This window comes from Schistocerca piceifrons, chromosome 1 (genome assembly GCF_021461385.2).
Source record: "Schistocerca piceifrons isolate TAMUIC-IGC-003096 chromosome 1, iqSchPice1.1, whole genome shotgun sequence".
Classification (NCBI taxonomy): Eukaryota; Metazoa; Arthropoda; class Insecta; order Orthoptera; family Acrididae; genus Schistocerca; species Schistocerca piceifrons.
In genome coordinates this window covers 939,772,129-939,786,998 of record NC_060138.1, presented here as the reverse complement: position 1 = coordinate 939,786,998, position 14,870 = coordinate 939,772,129, and the positions used below count along the sequence as shown (strand labels likewise).

The 14,870-nt window shown below is 40.4% G+C and overlaps 1 protein-coding gene across 1 annotated transcript in view; it reads left to right on the top strand.

The window, feature by feature from the left end:
- Positions 1 to 11,274: 11,274 nt before the first annotated feature.
- The window catches only part of LOC124776711, an 80,095-nt gene continuing 76,499 nt past the window's right edge, over positions 11,275 to 14,870 (top strand). The window contains exon 1 of the mRNA XM_047251828.1: positions 11,275 to 11,584. Within this exon, the coding sequence (XP_047107784.1) occupies positions 11,275 to 11,584 (310 nt within the window). The remainder of the gene's footprint in view (positions 11,585 to 14,870) is intronic.

The window sequence follows — 14,870 nt, the reverse complement described above, 5'->3', positions numbered from 1 at the left end:
AAACTCCTTCTTAAAAAGTATTCCTTCTTTCCTTATATTTATTATAGTTTGCTCTTTCAGACTAAGAGAACATGTCACTACAAAAGAGAAAACATCCGACAGCTGAGTCTGAAAATCATGAATATTTGCTGTCATCATACATACAAGAAAGTTTCTACCACACACGAGGAGAGGATAGGAAAGGACTTCATTAAGCAACTTATTAGTAAAGCTATTTGTTAAATTTTGACTATAACTGGCTACCTTCATCTTCAAAAGTCATTCAGCTTTCAATGCATTGAGAAAACGTTAGTGGTGATATATACGTTTTATCATTTTCCTAGGTAAGTACTCTCGTACCTTGGAGTAATAGAATATTCATTAATGCATTTACAGATTGCGTATAATTTAATGTAAAGGGTGAACAAGGATCTTTTGATATTTTCTTTCCAGTGATTTGCACAGTAGCCTAATCATCACTGTATTTGGTTGTCACGGTTTGTGCCATTATTCCATCACACAGGCTGTCATTAGAGCTACTTTGATCCATTCTTTCCCTTTGGAAGCAATACAAGACACTTCAAGCTTACCGCTGCAGTTTAAAAGAAACTTGCCTTGGACAGTTCTCATTACCAGTCATACACAATCACAAACGTGAATACTTATAAACTAATAGAATAGTGGGGCCCCTTCTTGGGTACCTTCCACCTACACTTAGTATTTACTTCCACTGGGTCGTGCACTCGCAAGATACCCTATGCAATATCAATTATTATACAAATTCTTAAACATGCATATCGTCTCCCATAGGCTAGACAACTTTTCCACTCATACATATCGGTACATATAAATTTTTCAGCTATTTACTTCTGCAGATTCCTAAACAACTCTGTTTATTTGCTTTCCTAAGAACAAATCCCTCTATTACCTTTCTGTTTTGAATACTTGACAGTGAATTCATCTGCAGTGATGTGTTTTCAGGATAAAATTTTGACTCGTAACGTTTTTACTTTCTTTTGAACGTGACTTATAACTTGCTTCTACTCACTGGACTGCGTCGAATCAATTCACGTGTATAGTTATCGTATCTTTTGGCGTTTTAGCGTAGTAGTAATTCAGTTAGAAATAATTTTCGCTAGCTGTATTTATTCATTCAAATAGACAGAATATTAGCTCGCTCCGGTGTCAAGTGTTTCACATAACTTTACGTTAAATATGTACATGATCTGGTCCTTACTATTTAGACTACTTATCGCTACTTAACAGTACAGATGAGTGTGTATTTGTTAGCTAGTAAAATTGTAATCACAACACTTACTTTCAAATGAATTAAGAAATCTTTATCCGATTGGTGAGATTAGTTGCGCGTGGTAGCGCTCGCGTCTTCGTAGAAAACTGAACAGCAGTATTTTGCAGTCCTGCTCATACAGAAGATGATCGCTGTAATCTCATGTAATTAACTGAGAAGATGTGTGGGGAGGGGTGAATGACCTTCCATACTGTCCCCTTTTCTGCTGCGCCTTGTGTACACGGCGCAGACGGATATATATATATATATATATATATATATATATATATATATATATATATATATATATGTGTGTGTGTGTGTGTGTGTGTGTGTGTGTGTGTGTACTGTTGATGATGTGTACGTTCAGTGCACAGCTCATTGGGAATGTTTACCTTCTCAAACAGTATTCCAATTATAATTCTCTTATACATTAGTTCCTTTGAAGTCATCTTACTTACCTTACTTTATATTTACACCTTAATCTATATACAAGTAAGTGTTTTCACCTGGCTCCTTAACCTTCTACGAATTTCCATTCTTAAATGTTTCGTGTACATATAAAATTTCAGGACACATCAAGTGAATTTTAACCTTTATTGTCAAATGTCTGTGAAATTTTTCTTTGTTAACAACAACATACATTTGGCACTTAGCTTTGCCTAGATTAATCTTTGCCTGATACTTCCTGAAAAATTCCATGCCTAACAAACAGTTATCTATTAATTTTCCGACTACTAAAAACGTGTAAGTAAATATGTTTTCATTTATGATAGTAGGTAAACAAGTTTGCAGGCTGACAACTTTTGATTTACTAATCAGTGCAGTTATAATGTGACAATTTGGTACTGGTGAAGTAGGCAAATTGAGTTTGTTTCGCAGAGCTAGTCAAGCAGACTTTACTAGATTAAATTCGTCGCTGCACCAGTGTGTAGCACCACCAGTACGTCTGTGATGCCAATTTTGGCATTCTTAACAGATCCTTTATTATTACTCATGTCCTCGTCCTCGTCTGTCTAAAGATCATCCATCATGTCATTTTCCTGACTATATAAAATAACTGTTCAAAAGCCTTATGCCCCCACTTCCGTTCACGATCGTTGGCAGAGGGCCTGACCTGACCAATCGCTGTTTCCCTGTGGCGGAGGTGGGGTGGGGGTGGGTGTGGGGGGTTAATCCCTCGATCCGTCACATCAACTATATGTATCGTGGGTTCAGAACAGTTCCGCGTACGGCCCTGTATTTGACCGGCGGCTGCATGACATTGTTCTGTGTTTCTCCCGCTCCCATAACCACTGTCATTATTGAACTGCTCGGTCGTTGATTATTACTGTTACCAAAATTTTGTTTCGCGTTGCCGTTCGCACTATATGCATTATTCCATCCATATTAGTTATCATGTCACTGAGACCGCGTTACGGCCTCTGTTACTGTTCCTTTGCTTCTTTACCAAATTACTGTTCTAACTATTCCCCTGAGGTGGTGGTTGTGGATGATGTTTGTTGCGCGTTATCATATTGATTTCAGTAGTTGGTGTCATAATTGTTGAGTATTTGTCAACATTGTCATTATTGCCATTATTGTCGCAGTTGTTACAATTTCCATTTCAGCGGGCACCTGACTAATAACGATTGTAATCGTTTGTCTTATGGCTCCTTTCATTAGTGAGATCAGTGACTTGACTACAGACAAAAATTAATCTAAGTCATAAGTTGGAACTGCGACCAGTTTTTCACTTATATGTGTACGTAACCGAGCTTTTAATATTCTTAACACGTCAGCATGTGACATCGGGTTGCTCCAATATCCTGACTTGGTTGAATATTTTTCGAAATATTTTAGCAACTCACCGTGTTTAGTATTTAAAGGTTTCGGGTCAAAGACCTCCATTTTAAGTCTCTATTGCATTCCCTGCGACAAGCATTTCTACAAAAACGCTTGTTCGAAATCTTCGTACGTGCGACAGCTGTCGGCTTCTTCTGTTGCCCATAACCGGCGACACCCTGATCCCTCCTACAACGAATTGGATTTTTTGTTGGTCGGACCAACGTCGGGGTAATATTTTTCTAAATGCTCTCATAAATACCACTGGGTGTGTCTTTTTCGATTCCTGCGAAAAGATTGTAAATTGTCTGTGTTTGAGCAAACCTTCATCAGTAAGGACTGTAGACATTCCTTGTGCTATTTCAACTGTGATGTCGTTCTCCGCCTCTTTGTTGACGACTTAGCAGTGTCCGACAAGGCTGGCACATTCGCGTAATTATTTGTAAATTGTTCCAGTTCGTCTATATTATACTCAGATAGTGGCGAAACCGTGTTCGCGTAGTTATTTTCCATAGCTGACCGATTCTGATTAACTGCTACACTCTATTAGCTCAGAGCGAGTTTTATTTTCGATCGTTTTCATGTTATTGTCAAGTTTAGCAAGTGTTTTTGTTTCACGCTTACTAGTTACTTCCTCTACGGGCTGTGTTCCTGGATACACTAGTCTGCCAGCGTGGTGTCACTGTCGCACAATCCCGTTTCGGCTCTCTCGTTTAATTTCCTTACATCCTTCTTATGCCCTCACATTCGGATGTTAGAAATGTATGACCCAGTTTTAAAAGTCCAACATCTTGCGTGAGTTTGCGTACGTCCTCTGGCAATTCTCCTTGAGTCGATACGAAGTCGGCTATTTTTGTTTGCACAGTTGTGACCAGTTGAGACAGATATTTGTACTCATTTTGCAACGCTTCTTCCGTCTCTACTACCTTTTGTACTTGGTCAGCAACTTTTTTCTGTTCCTTTTCAATGTCTGATAACTTTTAGCTTAACTGCGTATTCATGCTAGAAAACTTCGTGTCGAGCTCGTTAATGGTCCCTGTTGGATGTGTTTTCCAATTATTACGCAAAGTTTCAAGATCACCTAGTAAAGTACTGACTTTTTGTTCTAGCACGCTGACACAATTAGAAAATTTTTAATTGAGATTGTTGACTTCTGTAGCAACATTCTTGATTTTTTATGTTAATTTTGTATCCAAGCTAATGATTTTGTTCGCTATTTTCGTTTTATCTGACCGTACCCATAAAATTACAGTAGTATTTTTTGTGTTATCTGAACGTAATCAGAAATTTCTGTACGTATGATAGATATTTCTGAACTCATTTTTACTTGTTACTTGGTTACTTTCTTTCTCATTCCTACCATTACATATAGATCTAACCTCTTTGCCCGTTCTTGCGAGCTTGCTTCGTTCGCTCAAAATTGAGTCGCGAAAATTTTCGTTGTCAGATCCATTACTTCTTCCTCTATTACTATCGCAAATTTCACCTTCCAACATTGATTGAAGATCTGTCTCAAAAAGTGTAAACCACGTATTACCCCGAAATTCACGTGTGATTCACAAACAATAGTACATTTTAATGGAATATTCTCATTATTTGGTAAACTATCGTCTTGTTGCGATTCATTATTGTTATCTCTTAATGGAAAAGTTGTCAGTACTTCAACATTTTCACTATTATTAATCGTTATTTGTTGCTGGTTGTTGGGTTCTGTTTTTGACAAACACACGTAATATTTGAATACATAAAAATGTTAAATTCTTACTGAAAACTTTTTTTGTATCTTCAGTAACTTACCCGCAACAAGACGATACGTAATTGTGGTACTAAACATAAAAAATTACATAACAATTAAGAATACACATTACAAAGTTGGACTTTGTTGCTTGTTACAAAGGTTGGGAAATTGAACAAAGGATGGGATTGTGGTGGAATTACTCTCACAAGCATAAAATTCAGCAGTACTCTTGACCCTACCTTGAATCTTGTCCTGTTCGCTTTTCCTCGTAATTCGGAATTTTGTAATTTCCAGTACATTTGGATGGTTTAAATGTTTCTTACTGGCAGTAATTATTAACTGGATTTTCCGACTTTCTTCCTCATATACTATAAGTACGCAACAAAATCTAATTATTAGTACAATGTCGATCTCCAATAATGGATTCTAATTTTTATTGTACTTAAACGTAAAATTTTTGGAGATCACTGTCACTGTTCGGTCGCTGTTTGTAAAATTATGGGGAAAGCGTTTTGGAAATGACAAGGGAAATATTTTTTAAACGCTAAAATCATATTTTAAGATTATTCTGGGCTAATTATCGGGTAAAGGAGGGGTTTCTGCTATCCGATCAGTCACCGTATCTAATAAAAAAATTGAACAATAAGATTTCGTTATGAATATATAGATCCCTCCCAGGGGACACCGCCTTGTAGCAGGCACCTTCGATGCCGGGTGGGAGGGCTTGCGTGCTTCTGGGAAGTCAAGAGCTGTGCCGGCGGTAGCGTAGCTACTGGCAGGCTCACCCAAGCCGGATTGGTCTCGACTGAGGAACCAGACGAAGTGTTTCACACAAAATAGGACAGGAAGGTGAAAAGGAACTAAAAAATGTTGTAATTTATCTCAAAGATGCAAGAAGAAAATTTGTTCGACTGTCATACCAGAGGAATACCCTAAAAAAATTTTTTATCATTGAGAGACAAAGGACTAATTTCGAGATTCTTTCATTACTTCTAGTATTAACTACCTTTTTTGTTCTGATGTGCTGGTGTAAAGACGTACTGTATTGTTTCATGTCTATGTGTGTGTTAAATGAAGGTGTTAAATGAGGAAAAATGTGTTTTATAATTTCTGTCAAGATCAAGGTGAATCCCAAACCAATGGAGAACAAACTATTCTGTTAATTCGAGAAAGCGAATTTTAGATGGAGGTGACGATCTTTACGACGGCACTGCTCAACAATTGAGGTACGTGATTGTGCTCATTCGGATCTCCGGGCAGGGACTACTCAAGTGGATGTCGTTATCAGGAGAAACATAACTGGCGTTCTACGGATCGGAGCGTGGAATGTCAGATCCCTTAATCGAGCAGGTAGGTTAGAAAATTTAAAAAGGGAAATGGATAGGTTAAAGTTAGATATAGTGGCAATTAGTGAAGTTCGGTGGCAGGAGGAACAAGACTTTTGGTCAGGTGAATACAGGATAATAAATACAAAATCAAATAGGGGTAATGCAGGAGTAGGTTTAATAATGAATAAAAAAAATAGGAGTGCGGGTAAGCTACTACAAACAGCATAGTGAACGCATTATTGTGGACAAGATAAACACGAAGCCCATGCCTACTACAGTAGTACAAGTTTATATGCCAACTAGCGCTGCAGATGATGAAGAAATTGGTGAAATGCATGATGAGATAAAAGAAATTATTCAGGTAGTGAAGGGAGACGAAAATTTAATAGTCATGGGTGACTGGAATTCGAGAGTAGGAAAAGGGAGAGAAGGAAACATAGTGGGTGAATATGGATTGGGGAGAGAAATGAAAGAAGAAGCCGTCTGGTAGAATTTTGCACAGAGCATAACTTAATCATAGCTAACACTTGGTTCAAGAATAATAAAAGAAGGTTGTATACATGGAAGAATCCTGGAGATACTAGAAGGTATCAGATAGATTATATAATGGTAAGACAGAGATTTTGGAACCAGGTTTTAAATTGTAATACATTTCCAGGGGCAGATGTGGACTCTGACTACAGATTATGAACTGTAGATTAAAACTGAAGAAACTGCAAAAAGGTGAGAATTTAAGGAGATGGGACCTGGATAAACTGAAAGAACCAGAGGTTGTACGGAGTTTCAGGGAGAGCATAAGGGAACAATTGACAGGAATGGGGGAAAGAAATACAGTAGAAGAAGAATGGGTAGCTCTGAGGGATGAAGTAGTGAAGGCAGCAGGGGATCAAGTAGGTAAAAAGACGAGGGCTAATAGAAATCCTTGGGTAACAGAAGCAATATTGAATTTAATTGATGAAAGGAGAAAATATAAAAACGCAGTGAATGAAGCAGGCAAAAAGGATTACAAACGTCTGAAAAATGAGATCGACAGGAAGTGCAAAAAGGCTAAGCCGGGATGGCTAGAGGACAAATGTAAGGATGTAGAGGCTTATTTCACTAGGGGTAAGGTAGATACTGCCTACAGGAAAATTAAAGAGACATTTGGAGAAAGGAGAGCCACTTGTATGAATATCAAGAGCTCAGATGGAAACCCTGTTCTAAGCAAAGAAGGGAAAGCAGAAAGGCGGAAGGAGTATATAGAGGGTCCATACAAGGGCGATGTACTTGAGGACAATATTATGGAAATGGAAGAGGATGTAGATGAAGACGAAATGGGAGATACGATACTGCGTGAAGAGTTTGACGGAGCACTGAAAGCACTGAGTCGTAACAAGGCACCAGGAGTAGACAACATTCCATTGGAACTACTGACTGCCTTGGGAGAGCCAGTCCTGACAAAACTCTACCATCTGGTGAGCAAGATGTATGAGACAGGTGAAATACCCTCAGACTTCAAGATGAATATAATTATTCCAATCCCAAAGAAATCAGTTGTTGACAGATGTGAAAATTACCGAACTATCAGTGTAATAAGTCATAGCTGCAAAATATTAAGCCGATTTCTTTACAGACGAATGGAAAAATTGGTAGAAGCCGACCTCGGGGAAGATCACTTTGGATTCCGCAGAAATGTTGGAACACGTGAGGCAATACTGACCCTACGACTTATCCTAGAAAATAGTTTAAGGAAAGGCAAATCTACGTTTCTAGCATTTGTAGACTTAGAGAAAGTTTTTGACAATGTTGACTGGAATACTCTCTTTCAAATTCTAAGGCTTACAATTTGTATAGCAACCAGATGGCAGTTATAAGAGTCGAAGGACATGAAAGGGAAGCAGTGGTTGGAAAGGGAGTGAGACAGGGTTGTAGTCTCTCCCAGATGTTATTCAATCTGTATATTGAGCAAGCAGTGAAGGAAACAAAAAAAAATTCGGAGTAGGTATTAAAATCCATGGAGAAGAAATAAAAACGTAGAGGTTCGCCTATGACATTGTAATTCTGCCAAAGACAGCAAAGGACTTGGAAGAGCAGTTGAACAGAATGGACATGGTCTTGAAAGGAGGGTATAAGATGAACATCAACAAAAGCAAAACGAGGATAATGGAACGTAGTCGAATTAAGTCGGGTGACGCTGAGGGTATTAGATTAGGAAATGAGACACTTAAAGTAGTAAAGGAGTTTTGCTATTTGGGGAGCAAAATAACTGGCGATGGTCGAAGTAGACTGATGTAGACTGGAAATGGCAAGGAAAGCGTTTCTGAAGAAAAGAAATTTGTTAACATCGAGTATAGATTTAAGTGTCAGGAAGTCGTTTCTGAAAGTATTTGTATGGAGTGTAGCCATGTATGGAAGTGAAACATGGACGATAAATAGTTGGGACAAGAAGAGAATAGAAGCTTTCGAAATGTGGTGCTACAGAAGAATGTTGAAGATTAGATGAGTAGATCACATAACTAATGAGGAGGTATTGAACGGAATTGGGGAGAAGAGGAGTTTGTCGCACAACTTGACAAGAAGAAGGGACCGATTGCTATGACATGTTCTGAGGCATCAAGGGATCACAAATTTAGCATTGGAGGACAGCGTGGAGGGTAAAAATCGTAGAGTGAGATCAAGAGATGAACACACTAAAAGATTTAGAAGGATGTAGATTGCAGTAGGTACTGGGAGATGAAGAAGCTTGCACAGGATAGAGTAGCATGGAGAGCTGCACCAAACCAGTCTCATGACTGAAAACAACAACAACAACAACTGTCCTTTGGTCCCCGCTAAGATTAATTTCGATGTGTTTTTGGCGAGACATTCAGAACCTGCAATATTCCTTTTCCTATAAAAATAGGAGTCCGATTGAAAAAGAAATATTCTTAAATTTAAATAATTGCAATTCTTTTACCCAGGCCACGGGAAATGATAGAAAGTGCGTGCCTCTACCCTGATTGTACGTTCGCAGTCTCCGAGTGTGTTACGACGTAATTATTTTACACAAAAAAATTTAAGATAGATTTTCTCATCAGATCGCAACCACTCGTACGCGAATGTACGTACCCTCTGAATGTGTCTAGTCAGTCGTACGCATTGTTCTGAAGCATTTCTGTTAATATTCTGTTGATTGCATCTCCTCAATTAGTTTTTGTTTATGCCGCAAATCGCACTTCACGCGAAGTATTTATTACGCAAGTTTCAGGTTACATTTAATGTCAAAAAATTCCGAAGTACGGCTGACTAAGCAAACCGCTACAATAAATTCGTATCTCTACAACTACAATAACAAAAAACAATTGCCGGCCCGCGTGGCCGAGCGGTTCTAGGCGCTACAGTCTGGAACCGCGCGACCGCTACGGTTGCAGGTTCGAATCCTGCCTCGGGCATGGATGTGTGTGATGTCCTTAGGTTAGTTGGGTTTAAGTAGTTCTAAGTTCTAGGGGACTGATGAACTTAGAAGTCCCATAGTGCTCAGAGCCATTTTGAAAAAACAATTAAAAAAATAACAAAAAAACAATAATAGAGAGGGTAAGTCACAGAGGGCTCTAGAGGCCTAGTGAAGCCAGCTTCCCTAGGGGGGTAAACCTAAGATAAATCCGGCTCCTGCAGGTTGGGGGTTGGGCATGGGGCTAACAACCCCTCCTAGTGAAAGTATTATACCTTTCCTGAAACACATAAGAGAACAAATCGGACGGACACCTCGTTAACGACCTTCGGCTTGAAAACAAGTACAAGAGTGGCGTTTTGGAATGTAAGAACGATGTTCAAGTCAGGAAACAAACTGGCGATACTTCGACCGAGCGAATCACGATGCAATGGTTTTTGGAGGTTAAGAGATGGGAAGACACTTCAGTATTCATGGAAAGAGGAAAGAGAAGATCTGAAAATGGAGTGGGTATACTACTGACAAGAGAAGCAAGGAGAAGCTTATTAGAGTGGAAGCGAATCTCAGCTCGGATTATTACAGCACAATTCAATACCCGAGTAAGAAATATATATCTTGTGCAGTGTTATACACCCACAGAACAAGCAGACACCCAAGAAAAGGACATCTTCTATGGACGGTTGGGAGAGGTTCTAGCCGGGATCAAAAAGAAAGACATAAAAATTGTGATGGGAGACCTCAATCCCAAGATTGGTTCTAAGAATGAAGAGTTAGAGAAAGTGAAGAAAGAAGAGAAATACAGACCTTGATCAACCAGTGTAGGGACGATGAAGAAAAACAACGGCTTAGGGCAAGGTATAATGCAGTTCATCGACAAGTGAAGTGCTACATATTGTAGAAGAAATCGGGTAGAACTGCTTACAGAAAGTGCTCAAATGGCAACAGAAAGGGGCAGTTCGGAAGAGCTATATAATATCACCAAACAGCTGTCCCAGAAAAGCTTTAAGGAAAGTAAGCCAGTGAAGTCGAAAGATGGTGAACTGTTGACCAACAGCGAGGAACATCTAAACCGATGGAATGAATATTTCAGTAAGGTATTCAACATGACCCTGATCCACCAAGAAGAACAAGAGCAGGAGGAACTAGACCAAAGGAAACACCTGCACTGCAAATCAATACTCACCCTCCCAGCAAGAGTGAAGTTATCGAGGCTCTTAAAAGCTGCAAGAATAACAAGGCACCTGGTGTAGACAATGTTGTGGCGGAAATGCTCAAGGTAGATTATGAAGTAACGGTATATACGTAACTGTCCCTGTTCCAAGAAATCTTGAACACAGAAACCATCCCGGAAGATTGGAGGAAGAAAATCCTTATCAAGTTGCCCAAGGAAGGAAACCTGACAAAGTGCAACAACTGGCATGGCGTCACACCTTTGTCGATACCTAGTAAAGTATTTTCAAGGATTGTTTTAAACTGTCTCAGAGTGTCCATGAATAGTAAGCTCAGGTACGAACAGGCTGGTTTCAGAGAAAGCACAGACCAAATCAACACCCGGAGGATCATTATTGAGCAATCCATGGAAAATCGGTCTCCTTTGTATCTGGCTTTTATTGACTTCGGAAAAGCCTTTGAGAGGGTGCAGCGTGAAGCCATCTGGAAAAGAAAGAAGAGTTACGGACAACCTCCAAAGATCATCAGTATCGGGAAGATGATGTACAGAGAATATACTGTCCAGGTGAAACAAAATGGAAATCCCTCAGAACCATTCACTTTAAGTTCTGGAGTAAGGCAGGGTTGTTTGCTTTCACCGCTGCTGTTTTTGCTGACAATAGGTGGTGTCATGGAGAAGGTAACTCGAAAGAAAAGGAGAGCTATACAGTGGACACTATATGATCGTCCGGAGGACCTGGACTTTCCGGACGACATCTGCCTTCTGTCCCACACTTTCAAGGATATGAGTGAGAAGCTTCAGGAATTGGAAACAGACGCTCAGAGAGTTGGGTTAAAAACAGACACAGGTAACACTAAAGAGCTTAGGATGAACAGTAATAATGCACTAGCTGTGAATGAAGAGGAGATTGAGCAGGTGGGGAGCTTTTGTTATCTGGGAAACATTGTTTCCAAAAACGGAGGGGCCACAGAAGACGTCGAAAGTAGGATGAAAAGGCAAAAGGGGCCTTTGCCCAGCCACGACCAGTTTGGTCGTCTCGTGAAATACTGTTGAAGGTAAAGCTTAAAATATTTGACTCAAATGTAAAATCTGTTCTCTTTTACGGGTGTGAGACGTGGAAGGTGACAGCACAAATTAAAACAAGAGTACAAACCTTCATCAATGAATGTTTGAGGGCTATATTGGGAGTAAGCTGGCCAAATGTTATCTCAAACCAAGCACTATGGCAACGCACCCAACAATGGAAAGCCGTGATAACTGTAAAATACCTGAGAAGAGGCCCGCAATATATTCTAAAGCGGGCTTTAGAATGGAACCCACAAGGAGCAAGGAGGAGAGGCAGTTCGAGGTCGACCGGGCGCAGGACTGTTGAAGCTGAGGTGGCAGCCGCTGGCCACTCCTGGAGTAACATCTTGAAGATGGCAACGAATAGGGTCAGATGGAGAGCTCTAATATGTACCCTATGCTCCACATCGGAGTTAAACGAATTAAGTCAAATAAGTCATGAACACATAGACATAAAAATGAAAAATATTCTTGTGTCCCTTCTTCAAATGAATTCTTATACATCTCCAACGCTGCGGTGGCACGTTGATGTTTTGGTTGAAAATGGCTCTGAGCACTATGAGGACTTAACTTCTAAGGTCATCAGTCCCCTAGAACTTAGAACTGCTTAAACCTAACCTAAGGACATCACACACATCCATGCCCGAGGTAGGATTCGAACCTGCGACCATAGCGGTCGCGCGGTCATAGAACCGCTGGGCCACCCGGCCGGCGTTGATGTTTTCCTCCATTATTCCTGGTGTGCTTGCAGATCCTCAGGATTGTCCAAACCTTTATTACTATGTACCTTCATGGACTAATAAATAAAATCCAAACAACTTTTCAAAACTGTCCAGAATATATTTTCACGCACAACCCTTACGTAATACATTCACAAGATTAGTAATATTTGGCGTGCGTACATTTTTTACACAAGTCGTGATATGCACCTGATCTCTTTCAGATCTCAACACAGACAGACAGCTACTAATTACTCAGTATGTGTTGGATTGCCCATTAGTAATCACTCTGCCCTCGCTATCTTTTGTCGTTGTCACAGATGTTATCGCTGTCTAGCGACAAAGAACGCGTCTTGTAATCAACTCAAAAATTACCGCTACAACATTTAAACCTGTAACTGGAAGTCTTAAAATCTTGCGCCCTCTGATTTTCATATTTTCCGCTCTCTATCGAAAAACCTTCAAGAAATTTCCTTTCCGGATTAGTTCTTCGCCTCAAAACCAATTGATATACAGGGTGTTACAAAAAGGCATGGCCAAACTTTCAGGAAACATTCCTCACGCACAAATAAAGAAAAGATGTTGTGAGGACATGTGTCCGCAAACGCTTAATTTCCATGTTAGAGCTCATTTTAGTTTCGTCAGTATGTACTGTACTTCCTCGATTCACTGCCAGTTGGCCCAATTGAAAGAAGGTAATGTTGACTTCGGTGCTTGTGTTGACATGCGACTCATTGCTCTACAGTACTAGCATCAAGCACATCAGTACGTCGCATCAACAGGTTAGTGTTCATCACGAACGTGATTTTGCAGTCAGCGCAATGTTTAAAAAATGCGGAGTTGGCAGATGCCCATTTGATGTATGGATTAGCACGGGGCAATAGCCGTGGCGCGGTACGTTTGTATCGAGACAGATTTCCAGAACGAAGGTGTCCCGTCAGGAAGACTTTCGAAGCAATTGATCGGCTTCTTAGGGAGCACGGAACATTCCAGCCTATGGCTTGCGGCTGGGGAAGACCTAGAACGACGAGGACACCTACAATGGACGAGGCAATTCTTCGTGGAGTTGACGATAACCCTAATGTCAGCGTCAGAGAAGTTGCTGCTGTACAAGGTAACATTGACCACGTCAGTGTATGGAGAGTGCTACGGGAGAACCAGTCGTTTTCGTACCATGTACAGTGTGTGCAGGCACTATCAGCAGTTGATTGGCCTCCACGGGTACACTTCTGCGAATGGTTAATCCAACAATGTGTCAATCCTCATTTCAGTGCAAATGTTCTCTTTACGGATGAGGCTTCATTCCAACGTGATCAAATTGTAAATTTTCACAATCAACATGTGTGGGCTGACGAGAATCCGCACGCAATTGTGCAATCACGTCATCAACATAGATTTTCTGTGAACGTTTGGACAGGCATTGTTGGTGATGTCTTGATTGGGTCCCATGTTCTTCCACCTACGCTCAATGGAGCACGTTAACGTGATTTCATACGGGATACTCTACCTGTGCTGCTAGAACATGTGCCTTTACAAGTACGACACAACATGTGGTTCATGCACGATGGAGCTCCTGCACATTTCAGTAGAAGTGTTCGTACGCTTCTGAACAACAGATTCGGTGACCGATGGATTTGTAGAGGCGGACCAATTCCATGGCCTCCATGCTCTCCTGACCTCAACCCTCTTGACTTTCATTTATGGAGGCATTTGAAAGCTCTTGTCTACACAACCCCGGTACCAAATGTAGAGACTCTTCGTGCTCGTATTGTGGACGGCTGTGCTACAATACGCCATTCTCCAGGGCTGCATCAGCGCATCAGGGATTCCATGCGACGGAGGGTGGATGCATGTATCCTCGATAACGGAGGACATTTTGAACATTTCCTGTAACAAAGTGTTTGAAGTCACGCTGGTACGTTCTGTTGCTGTGTGTTTCCATTCCATCATTCATGTGATTTGAAGGGAAGTAATAAAATGAGCTCTAACATGGAAAGTAAGCGTTTCCGGACACATGCCCACATAACATATTTTCTTTCTTTGTGTGTGAGGAATGTTTCCTGAAAGTTTGGCCGTACCCTTTTGTAACACCCTGTATACAGTGACGGAATCGAAAAGTTACCACAGCATTGGCAGACTGTTGTAAATGGTGAATGAGAATATATTATTGATGATATACTTTGTTTATTTTTTGTGTTTATTAAACTTGCGGAAAAACTCCACGAACTTACTCTCCAGCCAAATAATTAATGTAAAGTGATTGCAATGAACCGATTCGGATGCCAACTGTCCGTAGCACCGGCAGCTGACGACTCGTGTGTGATTGTCTTTTCGAGAATCTGCTCTCCC